The sequence below is a fragment of the Aotus nancymaae genome, unplaced genomic scaffold (genome assembly GCF_030222135.1).
Source record: "Aotus nancymaae isolate 86718 unplaced genomic scaffold, 86718_ANA_hifiasm-v0.15.2.pri h1tg000002l, whole genome shotgun sequence".
Lineage (NCBI taxonomy): Eukaryota > Metazoa > Chordata > Mammalia > Primates > Aotidae > Aotus > Aotus nancymaae.
The window spans coordinates 35,732,699-35,752,224 of record NW_026988413.1 but is presented as its reverse complement, the minus strand read 5'-3'; the positions used below and the strand labels follow the sequence as shown (position 1 = coordinate 35,752,224).

The following is a 19,526-nucleotide window of genomic DNA, read 5'->3' as shown; positions in this document are numbered from 1 at the left end:
TGTTCCTCACTTATTTCTCCTTTTAGAACCCTCACCTTCCCACTGAATAATCTCTGGACACACTGTAATTAGGAAACATATGTTCTCCAGGGCAAAGTGGAATTATGCCTTATTTTTAATTATGGATTTAATTGTACTTATGCCATAAAACCACTAAATGATCCTCTTTTGTAAGTCAACTATGCATATAATTGCATACTAAATCATTACAAATATCAGCATATGTTATTAGTTGTAAAATGCAAAAGCAGGTTACTCTGATATATTAAGACCCCATCTTAGCTGGAAGTCTGCGTCTAAAGGCATCTCATTACTGACAATGCCAGTTTACTATTAAAATTCTTTAGATAAAAATACGAAGAAAAATCAAAATAATCTGGGCTATCAATTTGCACATGCACAACAGTATGGCTTCTTTCAATTTTAAAATTCATGGAGCAAGCAATTATAGATATCCTGAAAGTAAAGCATCCCTTTATAAAGTAGTACTATTAGTGAAAACAATCTAAGACAAACTAGTAAAGATGAACTGTATTTTTACAACAATAAAATTATATTAAATGTTTAATGTGGAACAGTCTTCAGCTAAATAAAGTAAAACTGAAGAAAATTTGTCCATATTCAGACTTTATGGGAAGATTTGGTAAATTGATCTCATGATCAATAGTAATTATAATCATATCATCAGTATTAATCACTAAAGCAGATATAAATTATACAATAATGTTGTAGCCCAATAATTGTCCATATTGACTTGCTACTGGTAAAAACTAACAAATGGACAATTCACACTAGGAAATTTGGTAGGTTTCGATTTACACATCTATACTTCTAACTATACTGTAACCATCTGTTCTTTTAACGTCTAATAGTGAGTTATAGTATATTTGAATATCCATAATATGTTTATATGTAATACTACCTCAGAAATATTAGTACTGTTTTCTGTTTTATGGAATAAGCAGTGCATTTATTAGTTGATGATTCCTACTACAGACACTAGCCAATATTCAGCTTTCACCCAAAACAAAGGAACTAGGTTCAGTGCCACAATCACTGAAGAACTTAGACACTAACTCAACAACTTTCTCTGTGTGTGTATATTTATATATACACAATAAACTATATGTGTATATTCCTTTTCATTCAAAGCCAAATGTTTCTAAACATACAAACACAATGCTTCTCAGCAGTGTGAACATGACAAAAAGCATTTTGATCATCTTTTAAAATAAACAGCCTGAATTATTAAGTTGTTTCAATAATTCTTTAATTGGTTGGATTATGTCCTCCCAAAATTCATATGTTAAAGAGCTAGTACCTCAGACTGTGATCTTACTAGAACATAGGTTGTTGCAGATGTAACTAAGACAAGGTCCAGCTGGAGGAAAGTGGGCCCCCCATCCAATATGATTGGTGTTCTTATAAAAAGGGAAAATTTGGAGACACACACACAAGGAGAATGCCATGTGAAGATGAAACAGATCAGGGTGATGCTTCTACAAGATGAGGAACCAGGAAAATTGTCAGCATACCACCGAAGCTAGGGGTGAAGCATGAAATAGATTTCTCCTCATGGCCCTGAGAAAGAACCAACCCTGCTGACACCTTAATCGTAGACTCAGCCTCCAGAACACTGAGACAATAAATTCATGTTGTCGAAACCACTCGGTTTGTAGGACTTTGTTATGGCAGCTCTAGGAAATTATAACAATTTTTAAACTCCTAAAAAATACTTGGCACTCTTCTTTGGGGCATGCATTCAGAGTCCAAAGCACTTTACTTTGGATATCCTTAAATGGTGACATATTCTTGTCCTCTGAGATATGAGTAACAGCCCAGAGTTACTCATAGCTAGGACATGAATATAATGGATCATTTGTGTAGGTAGTATAGCATTCTTTTAATTAATTACAGCATTCAAATTAATTGATTTATAATATAAATTAACTGCCCATATCAACAACTGACTTCAGCAGACAGTCTAAAAGATGTTTTGAATGGCAGTATTCCTAGGGGAAAAAAAAAGTATAACCTCCTAAGATAACCACCCTGAAATATATCAAAATGCATGTGTTATAAATCCTGATGTGTTTTCATTTTAAATTTTCATTCTTTATAGCCCTACTATATACATGAGTTATATTATGAATAGTGTGAGCAGTTAATGTTAAGCCAGAGATTTTCAACAGTGCCTTGTGATACCAGGTACTTGACTAGAGATGTAGCTGGGAAACGATCCCAATACCTCAGCCTAAACAGTTTTCCCTTCTATCTGATTCACATTTAGCATTTCCATTCTACATAGAGACTGCCCAATAACGCTTTCTATGATGATGGAAATGTCTTATACCTGCATTGTCCAGGACAGGGGCCACTATTCACAAGCGGCAGTTGAGCAGTTGAGATATAGCTGGTGCAACAGAGGAACAGACATTTTAATTTAAATTAATTTTAATTCAAATAGCCACATGTAGCTATTTAGCTATCGTACAGGACAGGGCAACCTTAGATTTTAATTTGAAAATAGAATTTTGCTGCTAACAAAGTTTGAAAATCATCAGTAAAAATGAATGAATAAAAAAAAACTTCTGCTAAAATGGAGTAACGGATGTTTTTCCGATCAATTCTCTCAGAAAACACAAGTATGTAAATTTCTTGGGGACATGAGGATTGACTTTACTGCCAGTGAGCATAAAACTTAGTGAACTAAAACTTACATCACTAATCATTAGCCAGCAGGGGGAGCTGAAGAGTAGCACGGCAGCATTTTCTTGGGAGAGGTTTTTTTTTTTTCCCCTTCATGTGTTGGTGGTCTATGTGGAGGCTCTTAAAATAGGTATTCTGTCCAGGAACTCCAAAGCCTGCATTTCTTGCATATCCATTGTTAGCTACATACTCTGCCTGTGTCTGTTTCAAGTTCTGATCCCTAGGCAGTCGGAACTTGATTCAAAACAAAGTAGTTCAAAATCCAATTAATTACAAAACCTGGTGTTTCCCACTTCTCTTTGTTAAAATGTGATTCGTGTTTAGATTTTTATATTGTTTTTTAGCTTTATTCTTTTTTTCCACATGTCAGGGAAAAATTTTAAGCATTTTATATTTAGGCAGAGAAGGAAAATTTCTTAGGCATGTTGCTGATTCTTTAAAGTTATTCCTAAGAAAACATTTATCCATAATAAGTTAACCATATATGGCCTTACCTCTTGATAAAGGTCACTGAGATCTTCCTGGTGGGCCTGTTTGGAACATCCTGGGAATTCTCTAACACAGCAGGAATCTGGGGGCCAGTCCATCTCTGTCATTTCTAACCAGTCAGTGAAATACACAACTCCACAGCACTTAAACTGTAAAAAAATCACTAGTCAGCCTCAGAAACTACAAAAATATTTTCTTAACTTATAGGAGATTAAGCATCAGTTTTTAAAAAAATTTTGTACCCAGAGCTACATTTACATCTGCCATCACCTAATGATATGTGTGCAGTCTGTTTATGACAGAAGTGTAGTAAAGGAACACCATGGCTAACCATTGCGTAATGGAAGAATTCTAAGTAATAATGCCCATAACACATAAAAACAAGTCAGGCACGACCGAGTCTCACCCGCAACTGTAAGATCGTCTACAAGTTACTATATATGGTAAGAGATTTAACATACACATTAACAAACCCAAGTAGGTGACATCTTATCTTTATCATTAAATCTCTAACCACCAAATTTTTATTAATCAAATTTTTATACTGCTCAACATATTCAAATATTATATTAAATTTCTGTAATCTTTGTAAAAAGATGTGTTTACCAAAGCCCATATCACAAAAAGTTAGCAGACATGGATTCCTTAGCTAGTAAAATATCCAAAAACTTTAAGAAATAAACATAGGTCTTGCCAACTAATGTTTATTCAACTGAGTAAGATTCTTGAAATAAATGTTCATATTCTATTACCATAATCTCAGAAGAAATGATGTGCCTTTAGCTTGAAGAAACTTGAATTTAAGAAAAATTATATTGACATTTTTTCTTTTTTATCTCATTTCTCCAAAGATTAGCAAAAACTTTCTCTAATCAAAGTTTGGAAACACTGCTTAAGGACCTCTATAGATTAGACTCAGAACAATTAACTATTTCTGTCCTTGAGTAGAAAGGGAGGTTGCTCTTCCTCCTCTAGTCAGAAACAAGGACGATGGGCAGTCACTGAGAACTTTGCCAAGAGTGACTGGTTATGCAGATTATGCAGTCCATCAGATCAATCTGTGTTCAGGTTTAATATTGTATCATAAAATATTACAATCCACCATCATTTCAAAATTTAAAACTAGTTTTGAAGAATTCTGAACTTTTCATGCAAAAGGAAAATACTAAAAAGTATTTTGTGTTGTTACACTGGCTTAAATATCTGACTTTTAAACAGAAAAAAAATCATCTTAAGAGTATTATAAATGAATTACTGAAAGCTGTAATACTAAAATTTTGAGAAACTTAATATTTTATATGTTTTTTCTTTTTTAACCTTGCTCTAAAAGTCATGAGTATACTATAAACATCAGAAATGTCAATAATTTGACATCACATATTTTATATAATACATTAAATATCCTTAAAAATATGTATGTAGTACAAAGACTCCACTTCATAAAAATCATAAACTACGGCCTTTCCAAGTCAGTCTTTTTAAATCCTTGCACTCAAAGAAAACTCATTTCTCTCCTTTGCTAATGACATGAGTCTTTTCCGTATTGATGATAGAACAGTTCTTGGAACTCTTTAACTCCATCCAGCATGGAACAGCCTATTGATAATAGCTTTGTCAGTAAATGACGTATTCTACATAAATGACTTTCTCAAATAACTTAAGCACATAATGTTCAATGCTAAACTTATTTTTATGTTAATAAGTATTTTTATAGAATTGTCCTTCTTCAACAGAAGATACTGAATTTATTCTAAAACTTTTCCTGAAAACTCCTTTAAATAAGTCCAACATTATACCAACATATTACTGTGGTCTACATCTCCTTGTCATTTTCCTGTCTCCTTTAATATCGTACTGTGAGATAGTACCGCTCTTGCTCATATGTCAAGCACTAGAAAATAACATCACCATTTTACATATGAGTAAACTGAGGCCTTTGACGGTCAAGTAGCTTGCCAAAGTTACAGACCAGTATGTGGGACAGTCTATTTCAAAGACTATGCTCCAACTACTATATTAAAATAAATAAATGAATACATTTTTTAGTTAGTGTTCTACATAAACGTCATTGGGGCTTAAGTGAGAGTCTGCTAAGTTGAGGTATGTGCATAGAATTGCACTGAATGAGGAGCAAAGGAAACTGACACCTGACAAAGTTGCTTTCTGCAATACAAGTCATTCTAGAATTGTGTCCCCCACCCAAATTCATATGTTAAAATTCTAACCCCCAGTAGTTTAGAATGTGACTGTTTTTGGAGATAGTGTTTTCATAGAGATCATTAAATTAAAATAAGGTCATTACGGTGGGCCCTAATCCAATATGACTGATGTTCTTATTAGAAGAGGATATTTAAATACAGACATTACAGAGGGAAGACAATGTGAAGACATGGGGAGAAGACGGCCATCTGCAAGCCAAGCAGAGAAACCTCAAAACAAACCAACCCTCTCCACTCCTTGATCTCCAACTTCTAGCCTCCGGAATGGTGAAAAATACATTTCTATTATTTAAGCCACCCAGTCTGTGGTACCGTGTTATGGCAGTCATAGAAAACTAATATAAGGGATGAAACAAACAAAAAAAAACTGTTTCCGAGTTCCCAGAGGTTTTCATCATCTCTATTTATGTAAAATAGTCTTATGATATGAAGGAGGAAACTTACCATGTAACAAATCTAAAAATAAGTGTGCTATCATTTGCAGTACTTATACATTGTCCATCTAGGTGACGCTCCCATCAGAAAAAAATTCACTTTGTTTTTTAACTTGGATTATCGCTGTCTACATCACAAATTCCAGAAAATAACGACCTCTAGGCAGCATCGACTCAGGACAGTAGCTGAAATAACTTACTATAAATTTCCTAATGCTTATTTTCTCTTTGTGTTGTTTTTAGCACAGATATACAATAAATAAACAAAGTTAGGAAGCACTTAAATAAACAGGAAATCTGTGTTACAATGATAATTTTTACCATCTCAACAGTTGTACATAGAGAGCCAGATTTGGAGATTGCCCTGGACTTGAACCTCTGCCCACATCCAGGACAAAGTAACTGAGCAGAGATTTGGCTGTCTATCATGTAAGATACTAATTCTCAAATGCTTTGTGGTCTAGCACTAACATAAATTGAAGGAAACTGAAATACTTATTCACCTGGAAATGTCACTTCAATCACAAAGAAACTGCTTGGAAGACGAGCTTGCTTTGAAGCAAGATCAATGGTTAACTTCAAGTCACCAAATTTTAAATATCTGAATATAGTCCTCACTTGAGAAGATGGTTGGGTACAGTGCTACATGGCCATTGAGTAAGAAAAGCTAAAAGTACCTATACTTTGTAATGTTATTGTTAATAACCATAGGCTAAATGAAATCAAACTTATGATATCATTTAATCTTCTCAACAACCTGAAAAGATAGGTATTTTTATTATCACTATTTCACAGGTGAGAGAACCAAGACTTAAGGAGGTTATGTAAATTATAGAAGCTCACTTAATAGTAAGTAGCACAGCTATGATTTTAACCAAGGTCTTTCTGAGTAGATCATGCCATTAATGATACACTGACTTCAAAGTCCCAAATGAGAACAATCATTTTTTAAAAATAAAATTATGTTTAAAATGCTGACAGTGCTAAAAGTCATGAAAAAATCTACTTGACTAGAACTTGGATATTTATCAAGTTAACTCACATAAAAAGGAAACCTCACAATAATTCAGTAAAACGGCTTTCCAAAGTTATTAAATATATGTGAACTATGTGAAATAAAGGGGAAATGGTATATATGGGAAGAAAATCAGGCCATAAAGTTACTTAAGATATTTTTCCAGAAAGAATTGCTCCAGAGGTAACTGAATCATAGGCTTAATTTTTCAGCACGGAGAAAATTACCAAAGCCAAAGCTTTAAACATCTGTTTTGAAAGTGCACCACAAACTTCACTCTCTCTACCTCAGAAATTGTAGCACTTACCTCTCTCTGAAAAAAATTCCAGGCATGAGTAAGCCACCGATATCTAGGTAATCCATAATTTGTCATCCTGGCTTTCAAAGTGACCATATCTGACCATTGTACTGGAACCTGGTAATAAAAAATATCAACAGCTATGACACACACACACTAAGATAAAGATTCACACACACACACACACACACTTACTCAGAATATCTTATAATTGACAAACACTATTTTAAATTTATATTTGCTTGTGGCCTAAATTTAGCTTAGTTTTCAACGTATTTATTGGACAACCTCAATGTGTACATTTTTGTGATAAATGGGGAGGTATTCTGTGTTAAGGAAAAAAATGAGAAATCACTTTAATCCTCAAGGAAATCACAAATAAGAAGTTAACTGTACACCCCACAGCCATACCTGAAGACTTTCACATAACAAATAATCTCTGCAAGAGAAATGCCCTTAATTTGATTTCAAAATGCTATGAAGTTGTTGCTCTTTGAAGCAACTGCAGATAACAGTACTAAAACAAAGGGGAAATAATTAAGAAGGGAAAGAATTTGGCTCAAGTCAAGCCTCACTCTGGGATAATTTTGTCAACACTTTTTGAAAAGTTGTAATTGGGAGGTATATTAGAATTTTAGAAAGAACAGTTCTCCACTTTCGCACTGTTGGTGGGAATGTAAACTTGTACAACCACATGGAAAACAGTGTGGAGATTTCTTAAAGAACTAAAAGTAGATCTACCATTTGATCCAGCAATCCCACTGCTGGGTGTCTACCCAGAGGGAAAGAAGTCATTATATGAAAAAGATACTTGCACATGCATGTTTATAGCAGCACAATGCACAATTGCAAAAATATGGAACCAGCCCAAATGCCCATCAATCAACAAATGAATAAAGAAAATATATATACCATGGAATACTATTCAGTCATAAAAAGGAAAAAAATAACGGCATTCACAGCAACCTGGATGGAACTAGAGACCATCATTCTAAGTGAAGTAACTCAGGACTGGAAAACTAAGCGTCATGTGTTCTCACTCATATGTGGGAGCTATGCTATAAGACACAAAGCCATAAGAATGATACAGTGGAATTTGGGGACTTGGGAGAAAGGGTGGGGGTGGCAAGGGATAAAAGACTACACATTGGGTACAGTGTACACTGCTCAGGTAATGGGTGCTCCAAAATCTCAGAAATCACCACTAAATAACTTATTCATGTAACCAAACACCACCTGTTCCCCAAAAACCCATTGAAATAAAAAAAATTAAAATTAAAAAAAGAAAGAATAGTTCTTAAAGTAAAGCATTTTTGTGCTTCTATTCTCTAATCACTCAACATCATGTCTATTACAGTGTTTAATCATGACAGTTTTAGATACAAAATATAACAGTCACTGCTGTAATACAATACGATACAACAGTCATTGCTGGCCAGAAATCTGGTCATTACATCAAGCTATGTTTTTTACTCCAGGGCCAGGAGAAATTGAGGTATAGAAATGCTAATCTCATTACATGCAAGTATTAAATCAACTCTGGGAAACTGGATGGACATTCCCATCTGATCTATGAAGTAATACAGACTGGGCTAAGTAAAGCAAGCTTGACATTCAACAAATAACACAAAGATCAAGAAACAAAAAAGAAAAGGGAGACGTGAGCAAATAAGGATCCAACAGAACTAGAGATCAGGATTATTTTGAAATCTTATTTTTTAAGATAGTCGTATCAATAGAAATAGTTTAAAAATTCCTGCCTACAGAAATCCTTCAGTTTTTTCCTTTGTTAATTTTATTGATTACTTGGAAATACATAATATATAATGAAACATCCAAACACTTGGGCAAACAATTGTTTCCCCAAATAGTGGGCTAAATGGGTGTACTCCATGTTCATATGCCTTCAACAATGTTCAGGCAACTAGTTAAAGTTCAAGCTACTCACCATAAATTAGTATTATCTCATAACCTTTTGAGCATAAAATAAATGGAAGTGAAATAAATTATCCAGAAATGTACAATCTGAAACCATAGCATTGACAGATTTTATCCAGAGAAGGAATAATAAATAGAAGATGAACATGTATAAAAAATAGAAATGGAAAAGCAGATTGTCTGATGTCAAGTCACTTGATTTAGTTAATATAACAATTTTTTAAAACTTTACCTTCCAAAATAAATACAGGTTATTTCCTTATTGTGACTACAATTAATCTGAGACCAAATATGGAAGAAAACAGAAGAGACTATTGAGGTTGTGGCAAAAATACTGAGATCTGGCCATAAAGTAACACACAGGTTGATTGGTTCCTTGCATGTAACAGCTAAAGGCACAAAGTCTACTCTATTTAAAGGCTGAGTTCTGCAAAATTTGGCAGATAATAAACTTTAATGGCACTTTTCATTCACACTGCTATTAGTGCAAAAGCAATAAAAAACCTGACAAACTTTTTTTAAAGAACTGCTTTTACATTTCACTTTTAAACAGCCCTTGCTCTATCCCAGTTATGTAATGGGAAAGATTTACACAAGCAAAACAGTGATGTATATCCTCACCTGGAATGGTCGTGGGCACTTATTTAATACCGCACTACTCAGGAGCTATTTGCAGATGGCCTCTTAATAGCATAGAAGAAAATATCTAAACAAGTATACATTCATTTCAATTTCCTCATGTTTCTTAAGAATTACATTAGAATCAAAACATTTCATTTCCAACATCTTAAGTTAATTCATTTTGAACTTGCTCTATCTTAGAAGATTTACCAAATATTAGTATGGCATATACACCCTACTGGCCATGTTTAAAATCCGCAAGAAAGTAAACCAATTGCTAAAATCCTTTTAGTTACCAAACAGAACACAATAAAAAGCTGACGTAACAGGATCTAGAACTAATGATAAGATTTACTTTCTATTGCTTAAATGTCAAGGAGATGCATTTATCATTTGAAAACAGGAAAAAAAAAATAAGAGAAACAATCTCATGACTGAAAACCATAGAAACTGATTCCCTGGAGCCACTTTTTCACTCCCCTAATAAAGTTTCCAGGGATGCAGAGAAAGCATGATTTTCAAAGACAGCAAACAAATTCCTATATTAATGGAAGAATTCATGTTAATGAAAGCTCTTAACTTTATATTAAACTAGTTAGAATCTGTCCTAACTTTTCACCTTTTCAGGAACCCTCTCTTCTTACTTAGTGCCACTGTACATTGGAAGCATGAATGCCTTCACAGAGGTACATATGTGTGAGTGTGTCAAACGTCACTGACATGTAAACTGGAGTGTGTAGAGTAGCCACTAGTCTGTGGTTACTACTTGGTATTCAAAACGGTCTCGAAGCACAATAGTAGATTCACCAAAGAATCTTTGAATACTACATCAGCACCAGAAATGACTTCTATTTTACTGTACAATTGCCAAATGACTCTCTTTGCTCTGAAACAAATACAATATAATCTCTCTCTCTTCTAGAGAGTTACTAAATTTTAAAATGTTGGAAGACTCACCAGGGAACTTGTCACAGATGCAAATGCCCAGTCCTTGCCCTTTTCTCCCTGCCTTCCCCTCCATTCTGGTTGAGCGCATCTGTGCTGGAGCCCAATAATGCACATTTTTAAGAATCATCCTGGGTGGCTCCTACTGCAGATGGCCCAAGAACTACACACGGAAAAATACCATTTTACTAAAATGGTGTTTTAGTTTTACAAAGTTTATGGGGAAAAAGTCAGGCCTCCTTCCATGAAAACAACCGGCATTCACAGACACGCAAAAGTGTTCAACATCAGTAGCGATAAACGCACTAATTTCCCTCAATGAAGTAAGCACACATTAATAAGTAGTAATACCCAATGCAAGCAAGGGTGAAGTGCAAGTGGTAAGCCAAACATGACTAGCAAACATCTTAAGACTGAGAAATTTTATGCTCATTCATGCTAGCTATGAAAGTTGTCCCAGCCATTTCAACTGCTGAAATAAAAGAGAAAAAATGACAAAGAGCTATTTTCAAGTAGCCAAGTATGGAACTGTGAGAGTGTTTCTAGATTGTGCTAAACACACAGCAACTCTTCAAATACACCTCTTATTTAAGATGGAAAATGGTTCTGCCTGTTGCAAACAGGAGATGTAGGCTTCCTAGTCATCTGTGCACTATTGCAGTCAGCATTTTATAAGGCTTTAGGTAAGTGTTCAAGCATTTTTAAACTAATCATTTGCAAATATGAATCTTTTCTATCATTAACTCCGTTAATAATATGGTAAAATTGGTAAAATAAATATGGTAAAATAATATGGTAAAATAAATTGGTAAAAAATAATATGGTAAAATAATTTGGTAAAATAATTTGGTAAAATAATACGGTAAAATAATTTGGTAAAATTATTTTAGAACATATACTATTTTTAGTCTGTGATACCCATCTTAAACAACCTATGGAATTAAAGACATAAACAGAGTATACCAAAGAAAATATTACAAATTACGGTTTGAAAATGTGCTTTAGACACAGAAAAGAAAATGTTAGTTCCCAGAAGTATTGGGACTATTCACTGTTACGTAGCAGAAACATTTAAATTAATAATCATGTGCCTAAATGACTCTATTGATATGGTTAGGCTTTGTGTCCCCACCCAAATCTCATCTTGAATTGTAATCCCCTGATCCCCACATGTCAAGGGAGATGAGGTGGAGGTAATCGAATCATGGGAGCACTTTCCCTCATGCTGTTCTTGTGATAATGAGTGAGTTCCCACGAATTCTGAGGGTTTTATGAGGGGCTCTTCCCACTTCGCTCAACACTTCTCCTTCCTCCCACCATGTGAAGAAGGTGGCTTGCTTCCTTTTTCGCCTTCTGTCATGATTGTAAGTTTCCTGAGGCCTCCTCAGCCATGCTGAACTGTCAGTTAATTAAACTTCTTTCCTTTACGAATTACCCAGTCTTGGGCAGTTCTTTTATAGCAATGTGAAAATGAACTAATACAAGGATCTAATTTAAAAGGCTGACCTGTTGTTTTAGATTGTGATTATATCTATTTTGAACTCACCATTAGTTCTTGTTCATATGTCCAAACGCCACAAGCCAGTTCTACACAGAAAATGACAAGCAAACTTCCAAAGTACTGTAGAAAAACAGAAAAGTATGCTGTTACTATAGTACCAAAATAAAGTATGCTCCTCAAAGACAAACTTGTTATTATGTTTACTTAGTGAACTAGAAAACAGAGGTGAGTTTTCATGAAGCACCTCAGGAGCAGATGGGGAAATTTTCAGCAAATTTAGAAGTATCTGCAGATAACATTTAATATCTATCTCAGTGAGCTGTAGTTTATTAGCCATTTCCTAAGAAAAAATCTTTTATAAATGCCATTACTTTAGGATAAATAAGAATTTACATGTTCTACTTTGAAAAACTTTAACCAAGTTCTCCAAGAAAGGAACCTAATTTCTTTCAAAGTGGATGAGGTGAAGTCAACAAGTTTAATGCTCAGCCCATGAGCAGATTTTAACTCATTATTCTAGGCAATGGAAGTCGGGGGTTCTCCTTTGCATTCTTTGAAAAAACACAACATAGAACAAAATCTCAACAACAGATGACATTTTATATAGTAAGTTTCTGTTATGGGGAAGGCACTTGGGATGTATAATAGAACATAAAAATTCTGATAAGGCATGTGTAGGCAAATAAATAACACAAAGTTGAATACAGTGTCAGAAACAGAAAGAGATAAAAATTCAAGATACCTAGGAAATAGAGAAATATGCAGTGTTGCAAAAGGTGAGGAGGATTGGAACAAAGAAGAGAAAAGAGAATACCAGGCAAATAAAAGACATGAACAAGTGTGCAGAGTCAGCTGCAAAGTCAAGCAAAGAGTTGGGGAACAGGAAACAGATTCATGTAGCTAGTGTGGGGTGGTCAGAAAGAGGAATGAGAAGAGATCAAATGTAAAAGATAGACTGAAGCCAGATTATGAACTTTAAATAATACGCTGATGAATTTTAAGTTCATCATGTAGGCATTAAGGTAGAATATTTCAAAGGTTCTGAACAGGGGAAAGACATGATAAACTGATAAAATAATGTAAAGTTCTAAATGATTTGGAAAAAGGAAGGGTGGGCAGGGAGGGTAAAGATCCCTTAGAAGGCAGCCAAAGAGGAGGCATGAACTTAGATGGTAGCCTTGCAAATAGGTAGAAAAGAACCCTTTTTAAAGGTATAGGGAAAAAAAATAGACATTAGAAGGCATTAGACTTATTAAATTTAGAATGGAGGAGAAAGATGTATTTCACCAAAGCAGAGAAATTGGGAGTGGTAACTAGTTCTGTGTGAAGAGGAAAAAAAATCTAATTTTATTTGATCAACATAAAAATGTTTATCTAACTATTAGAAATGTAGATTCAGCTGAATGTGGTGGCTCAGGTCTATAATCTCAACATTTGGGTTTAGGGAGGCAGGGGGATCACCTGAGCCCAGGAATTCGAGACCATCCTGGGAAATATAATGAGACCCTATATGTACAAAAAGAAAAAAAGAAGAAAAGAAAATTAGCCGGGCATGGTGGTATGTGTCTGCAATCCTAGCACTTTGGGAGGCTGACGTAGGAGGATTACTTGAGTCCAGGAAATTAAGGCTGCACTGAGGTATGATAATGCTACAGTACTTCAGCGTGAGTGACAGAGAGAGAACCTGTCTCAAAAAAAAATGTAGATTTGAAGCCCACGTAGCCAAGGATAGAACTGAAAATCATTACTATGATTAGAAAAAAAGTAGCAATTTTTGGATAGTGTTCTGTTTATCAAGTACTTTCACAATTAATTCACTCAAGAATCCTGTGAAATAGATAAGACTACCTCATTGTACAAACAAGAAAATTAACATAAAAAGTAGATAATGTGACTTTCACAAGAATGCGTATAATAAATTTGGGAGGACTGGACCACTGTAGCTGTGTTCCTATGTCATACCTTGCCCGATTGTGGCAGTGACTTTGCTGCTTGTGGCAGAGGAAAGCAGCAAAATATGAGAAAGAACGAGCTCTCTGAAAATTGTCCTCACTAATTTCAGCAAGAATAAAACTCCACTGCACTCATGAATATTCTATTCGATTTATGGTGGGACGTGAGGGTGGGAGTACCAGGTGGTGATGATTTGTGAACATCTTCCTTCACTGGACTGAAAGCCCCACTAAGGGCAGGTACTTTCTTGCACTCCTCACCATATAATAGGTGCTCAATGAATATTTGTTACATAAAAGAATAAATGAAAACAAAGCAGAATGATATGATAGTGAGTAGGAGAGAGAGCCACCTTGGACTGGGTGATCAGGGAAGGTCTTTTTATAAAGGTGATCTTTAAGGTGAGTCAGTACAGACAAGAAAGAAGCAATGCTGTTAAGACTTCAGAAAAAGCAATCAAGGAAGAGGAAATATCAAGTGTGATGTTACCTTACATGGTGAGCTAGCTAGTTAAAAACTCAATGGTAACCGGCACACAGAAAGACGGGGGTGGGTTACAGGGTCTGCAATGTTGTAAGGTGCGAAGAAACAGATCATCATGAGCCATGGAAAGGATTTTGGATTTTGTTCTATGTGTAATGCAAATCCATTAGCAGGTGGCATGATATAATGTATATTATAAAAACAAAATTCTGGCAATTTTGTGAAAAATGACCTGTAAAAAAGCAAGGTGTGATGAACCAAATAAAAGATTGCTGAAGTAAGATGATGACAAGAAAGTGGAAAAAGTGAACTGAATTAGGATGTGAGCCATCAGGATTCAAACTTAAAATTATTTTGTTCATAATATTTGCTAATAAAAGGGGGAGTGGAGTATAATATATAGAAAATGCGGCTGATTTTCTACTACCGTAATATGCTTCCTATGATTTAAAAATATAAATCACTGCTGTTAGTTTTAATCTGCTTCCTTCAGATTTCTTTCATATCAAAAATAAAGAATATATAACTGCATAATGTCTCAGACAATAACATAGCTTAAAAATAACCATTGGTTCAAAAGATAAAGCAATATTTTGTTAAAGGGATCTCATTTTGCAAGCTAATTTTATTTTTGGCATATATAGTACTGATGGCCAGCTTTAATATACTCAGATATCATTTCAAAGTATTGTTATTTCTAGGCCTTAAAGATTTCAGCCTTAAATTATGATTAGAAGAAATTTTGTGAGCATAGTACTTCAAGCCAATTTTCCTCCAAACTTTCTTGAATATTTTACTTAAGAGATTTCTAGACATAAAAAAAAAATACTATATTTACCTCTTATGTTACAAAGAGACCAAATGTTCAGTAACTACATACTAGATCATTTTTCTAATCTTTGATAAGCAAAGACCCTTGGAGACAGCGAGACTCCAGAGAAAAATTAAACTATGGGGCACTTTTGCTCTCTCAGATCCTTAATCTAAATTCTTTTCAAATTTGATGTCTGGTTACAATGAAAACCAAAGCATCCCTGAAAAGGTAAGATATGTTAATCAATAAAACATGGACCTGGATTATAATTATAAAGAACATAGGAAATTCCCTGACTTTGCCTTGAGGATAATCATGCAAATTTCTAGACAGGTTTTATAACCTTTTAAATCCCACTTGAATATTCTGTCATTTCCTGCCTCTTAGTGTCACTGATCAGTTTGCAAATGTAGCCCATTATTGGTATGGAGGGGCTAAGTTTCCTATGAGCTGGACACTCTTAACTCTGGGAAAACTCCAAAATGATTGCATCTTTCAGATTTCCAGTGTTTTCATATGATGCCACTGCTCCCATACAAAATATTTTTTTATTTCATCAACACTCCGGAACACTGATTTGTTTGACCTTGAGGTTGAAAATACAAGTTTCATCAACATTATAACTTTCTCAGAATAAATTAAATTTAAAATTGATTCAAAAAAATACTTTTACAAATGATGTTGCAGCTTCATGGTCAGCTGTCTTTTCTTTGGTGTTATTGCTGTAGCCTGAAACATCCAGTCTTCTTATTCCAAGGAAAACTTTAAACGTCAAATCTATCCTTAATAGAGGATATATAGACCATCTGCACCTATTCCTAAATTTTCTTTTGTGGCAAGATCTGAGTCCTTGATAAAGTCATTCTCCTACTGATTATTGTACTGAGAATCACTCAGCCACTATTTAGTTTAAGAGTTAGATTTGAAGCATCTATAAAGTATGATGTTAATCCTTAATTTCAATAGAACAAAATTAGCCCAGAATTAAACAGCAGTTTCTGCTGCTCTGTGTTACGGTAATAAAGCGTACATCCATATCAATTTCACTACACAATCAACCACCTGTTGTCTTCAACATCATTGGGAACATGTATGTATCTCCCCTGATGGTGGCAGAAAGTGTTCCTTGTGTTTCTTGCTGTCCCAATGCATATGGTTTGATGAGATGGTCTATACCAGTCTAGTTTGCAGAGCAACTCATTCTCTCTTCTCCTAGTATGTTTTCTTTCTAGAATGATGAAAAGAGCTCTGAATTTGGAGTTAGATTTAAGTTCAAAGCCAGCTCTGAAACATATTGTATGATCTTTAGCAAACCATTTAACTGCCCCTGTGTCAGTCTGATATCTGCCTGATAAAGATAAAAATGAACCCCCTTTTTTAGCTGTCATCAAAGTTGATTTGATATATGTGAAAATGCTTTGAAAAATGGAAAGCATTATAAAAATGCTATTCTGTACTAATCTGAAACACAGCGGATAATGACTTGTCCTCTCTTTCTTTACATAGCCTTCATTCTATGCAACATGCCACAGGGTCTTCCTTATCATTGTTTTCCAGTATTTTACCTTCTATTTTTCTCCCTCCCTCTATGTGTCAGGGTTTCCTTGTCTGTTGTATTTCAGGTTTCAGAAACTTTGGCCCTACCCATAAGTCACAGTGCTTCCTCCAATGCCAGATCATCAGTTCTGGCTGGCAAGGATTTTGTTCTTAACCATTATTTTATCCCCAATGCCTAAGTAGCACCTGTCACACAGCAGGTATTAGGTGGAATGTCAATGGAAATAATGACCAGTTTACCAACTAAAACGACCTATTTCAGTATTCCCTTGGGTTTCTCTAATTTGTACCTTGAGTGTCTTATTAACATTTGACTCCCTTTGACTTCTGCCTACACATTTCTATTTTAAATATTGTCTCTGTTTTACCTGTGTCTTTTCTGTAGATTATGCTATAATAATCAGTGTGCCTTTAAATATGTAAGACAATTTACAAGTGAAAGAAAGCGAGTAACATGCAGACTCTCCCCCATCTCGAGCTACTATCATCTAAACATTTTAAACAAATGAAGAATAAATGTGTGTCTATACAGGAAATTAGAATGTAATTATTTCCATCACAAACTATTTCAGTTGCTTTGAAAAATTGTTCAACAGAGTTCCTGAAAATATCTAAGCTCCCCTACTATAGATCAACTAAAATTTGTGTTTCACAAACAAGTGTTATTCCTAAACCTACATTCATGAAAAAAAAAAATGCATCTAACATGGCATTCTGCTAATAGGATACACCCCCTAAATGATACAATCAATCAGAGATTTTTCACCAAGCCAGTGAAGCTGAGAATAAATACCTTTCAGTTCAAAGATAAGTGCCTTCATGTTTTGGGTAATAGAAGGCTAGATAAAACAATGTATGTGAAATTGCCTTGGTGACTTAAAAAAAAAAATGGAAGAACATAGGCTTTGAAATAAAATAGATCTGGCTTCAGATTCTGGCTACTTGACATATCCATTGGCTAGCCTTGGACAAACCACTATGCCTCGGTTTCCTCCTTTGTAAAGTGAGAATGTTAAAATTACCTTGCAATGCTGTGCAAAAGACTCCATAAGGTAAAGTGCTGCTTCATTGTAAGCACTTCCTAAAAGGTAGCCATTATTAACCATATCATAATTTCTATTTGAACATAAACTCCACGTGAACAAGAGGTATCACTGTGTTTTAAATACCACACTACCTGGCACATAGTGGGCACTCAATATATGTTTCTTGAATAGAGTTAATTAGGATTAGAGGATGAAAATGATGGTGTATAAAATTGCTCATCCTCCTGAGACTATCAATGTCATCCTCACAAAAGGGTGTCTAATCCTAAAGGCTATTACATGAACTCTTAGTAAAATCCTTGTCCAGTGAGAGTGTATCTGGCATTTTCCAAAACATCTTTATTACAAAACTAAAGCAGGATGGGTGTGGAGGGTGGGGAACACAACTTCTCTTTTAAAAGTACTGAAATCAATTTGTCTGTTATCTTAAACAAGCTGAGGTTGGTCATAGAATGACCAGAATGACATCTTACTAGTCCCTTTGTCCACTGGAAGTAGCTGAGGAGGAAAGGAAGGGCATGGCCCCACCTTACTATTTAAGTCCTTGGGGATGTGTGGGTTAATGTGACCCCTGCAGAAACAAAGGGGATTCACTCCCTTCACTTTTAAAGTTATTTCACATCACTGTATGTATACAGACAAAATAGTAAAATCTCAAGGAAGGCCCTTTCTTAAAGAAACATTTATTTATAAAATTGATCTGCTTCCCTGATACCACCATCCCCTAGAACTTCCCCCTAAAGAAAGCAGATTCAAACACTTGCCCTTATCTCTTCTTCTCTTGAAACTTCACTAAAACAATAGTAAAGGGATATTTTAAAAGGCATAATCCCAGAGAAAACCGAAAAATGGAAAAAGAGACAACAGCAAGTATATTTTGGAAAAGAGCAAAGCAGAGAGCAGAGTGGCAAATTTCTCAGCAGTTCCCCAAAAGTTGAATGCTAAAGCAATAGTGGGAAGACCTGATTCACATCACAGAGTCCCCAAAGTACTCAGGTATTGGCAGCTCTAAAGTGTGCATAAACAGAGGAGGACTTGTTGAAAACCGCATTTAGGAAGAAGTTTGACCTCCTCCCAAAAACAGGCCCCCTCTCTCATCCTATGCAGCAGGGTGACTACCCTACCTTCACCAGTAGAGATGCTTGAGGAAGTAGAGACACTAAAATAGAGTCAGGATTGGGGACAGCAGGTACAGTAGAGGACAAAGTATAGAACTGGAAACACTGAACTGAAGGTCAAATTTACATACCTTTCCTACAAAGGTTCAAGACTCAAATCAAACCAAAATAGTACTGGAGTTCTAAAGGACAGCAGATGAATGTATTCAAAATTCTGAGGAAAAGTTATTTCCAATCTGGAATTGTATAGCCATCAGAATTAATTCATAAGAGTTTATAAAGCCATTTTCAGGCATATAGGCTTTTAAAAATCTCCTATGAATGCTTTATCCGGAAATTACTGGAAGACGTGCTTCCTAAAATGAGAGACTAAACAGAAAAGGACA

At 35.0% G+C, this 19,526-nt stretch overlaps 1 protein-coding gene across 1 annotated transcript in view; it reads right to left on the bottom strand.

Moving 5' to 3' along the window:
• The window catches only part of TSPAN12 (tetraspanin 12), a 78,674-nt gene that overhangs the window by 22,068 nt on the left and 37,080 nt on the right, over positions 1-19,526 (bottom strand). Inside the window, exons 5-7 of the mRNA XM_012474088.2 lie at positions 12,215-12,289; positions 7,174-7,281; positions 3,204-3,347 (exon numbers count right to left, since the gene is read on the bottom strand). Of these exons, the coding sequence (XP_012329511.1) occupies positions 3,204-3,347; positions 7,174-7,281; positions 12,215-12,289 (327 nt within the window). The remainder of the gene's footprint in view (positions 1-3,203; positions 3,348-7,173; positions 7,282-12,214; positions 12,290-19,526) is intronic.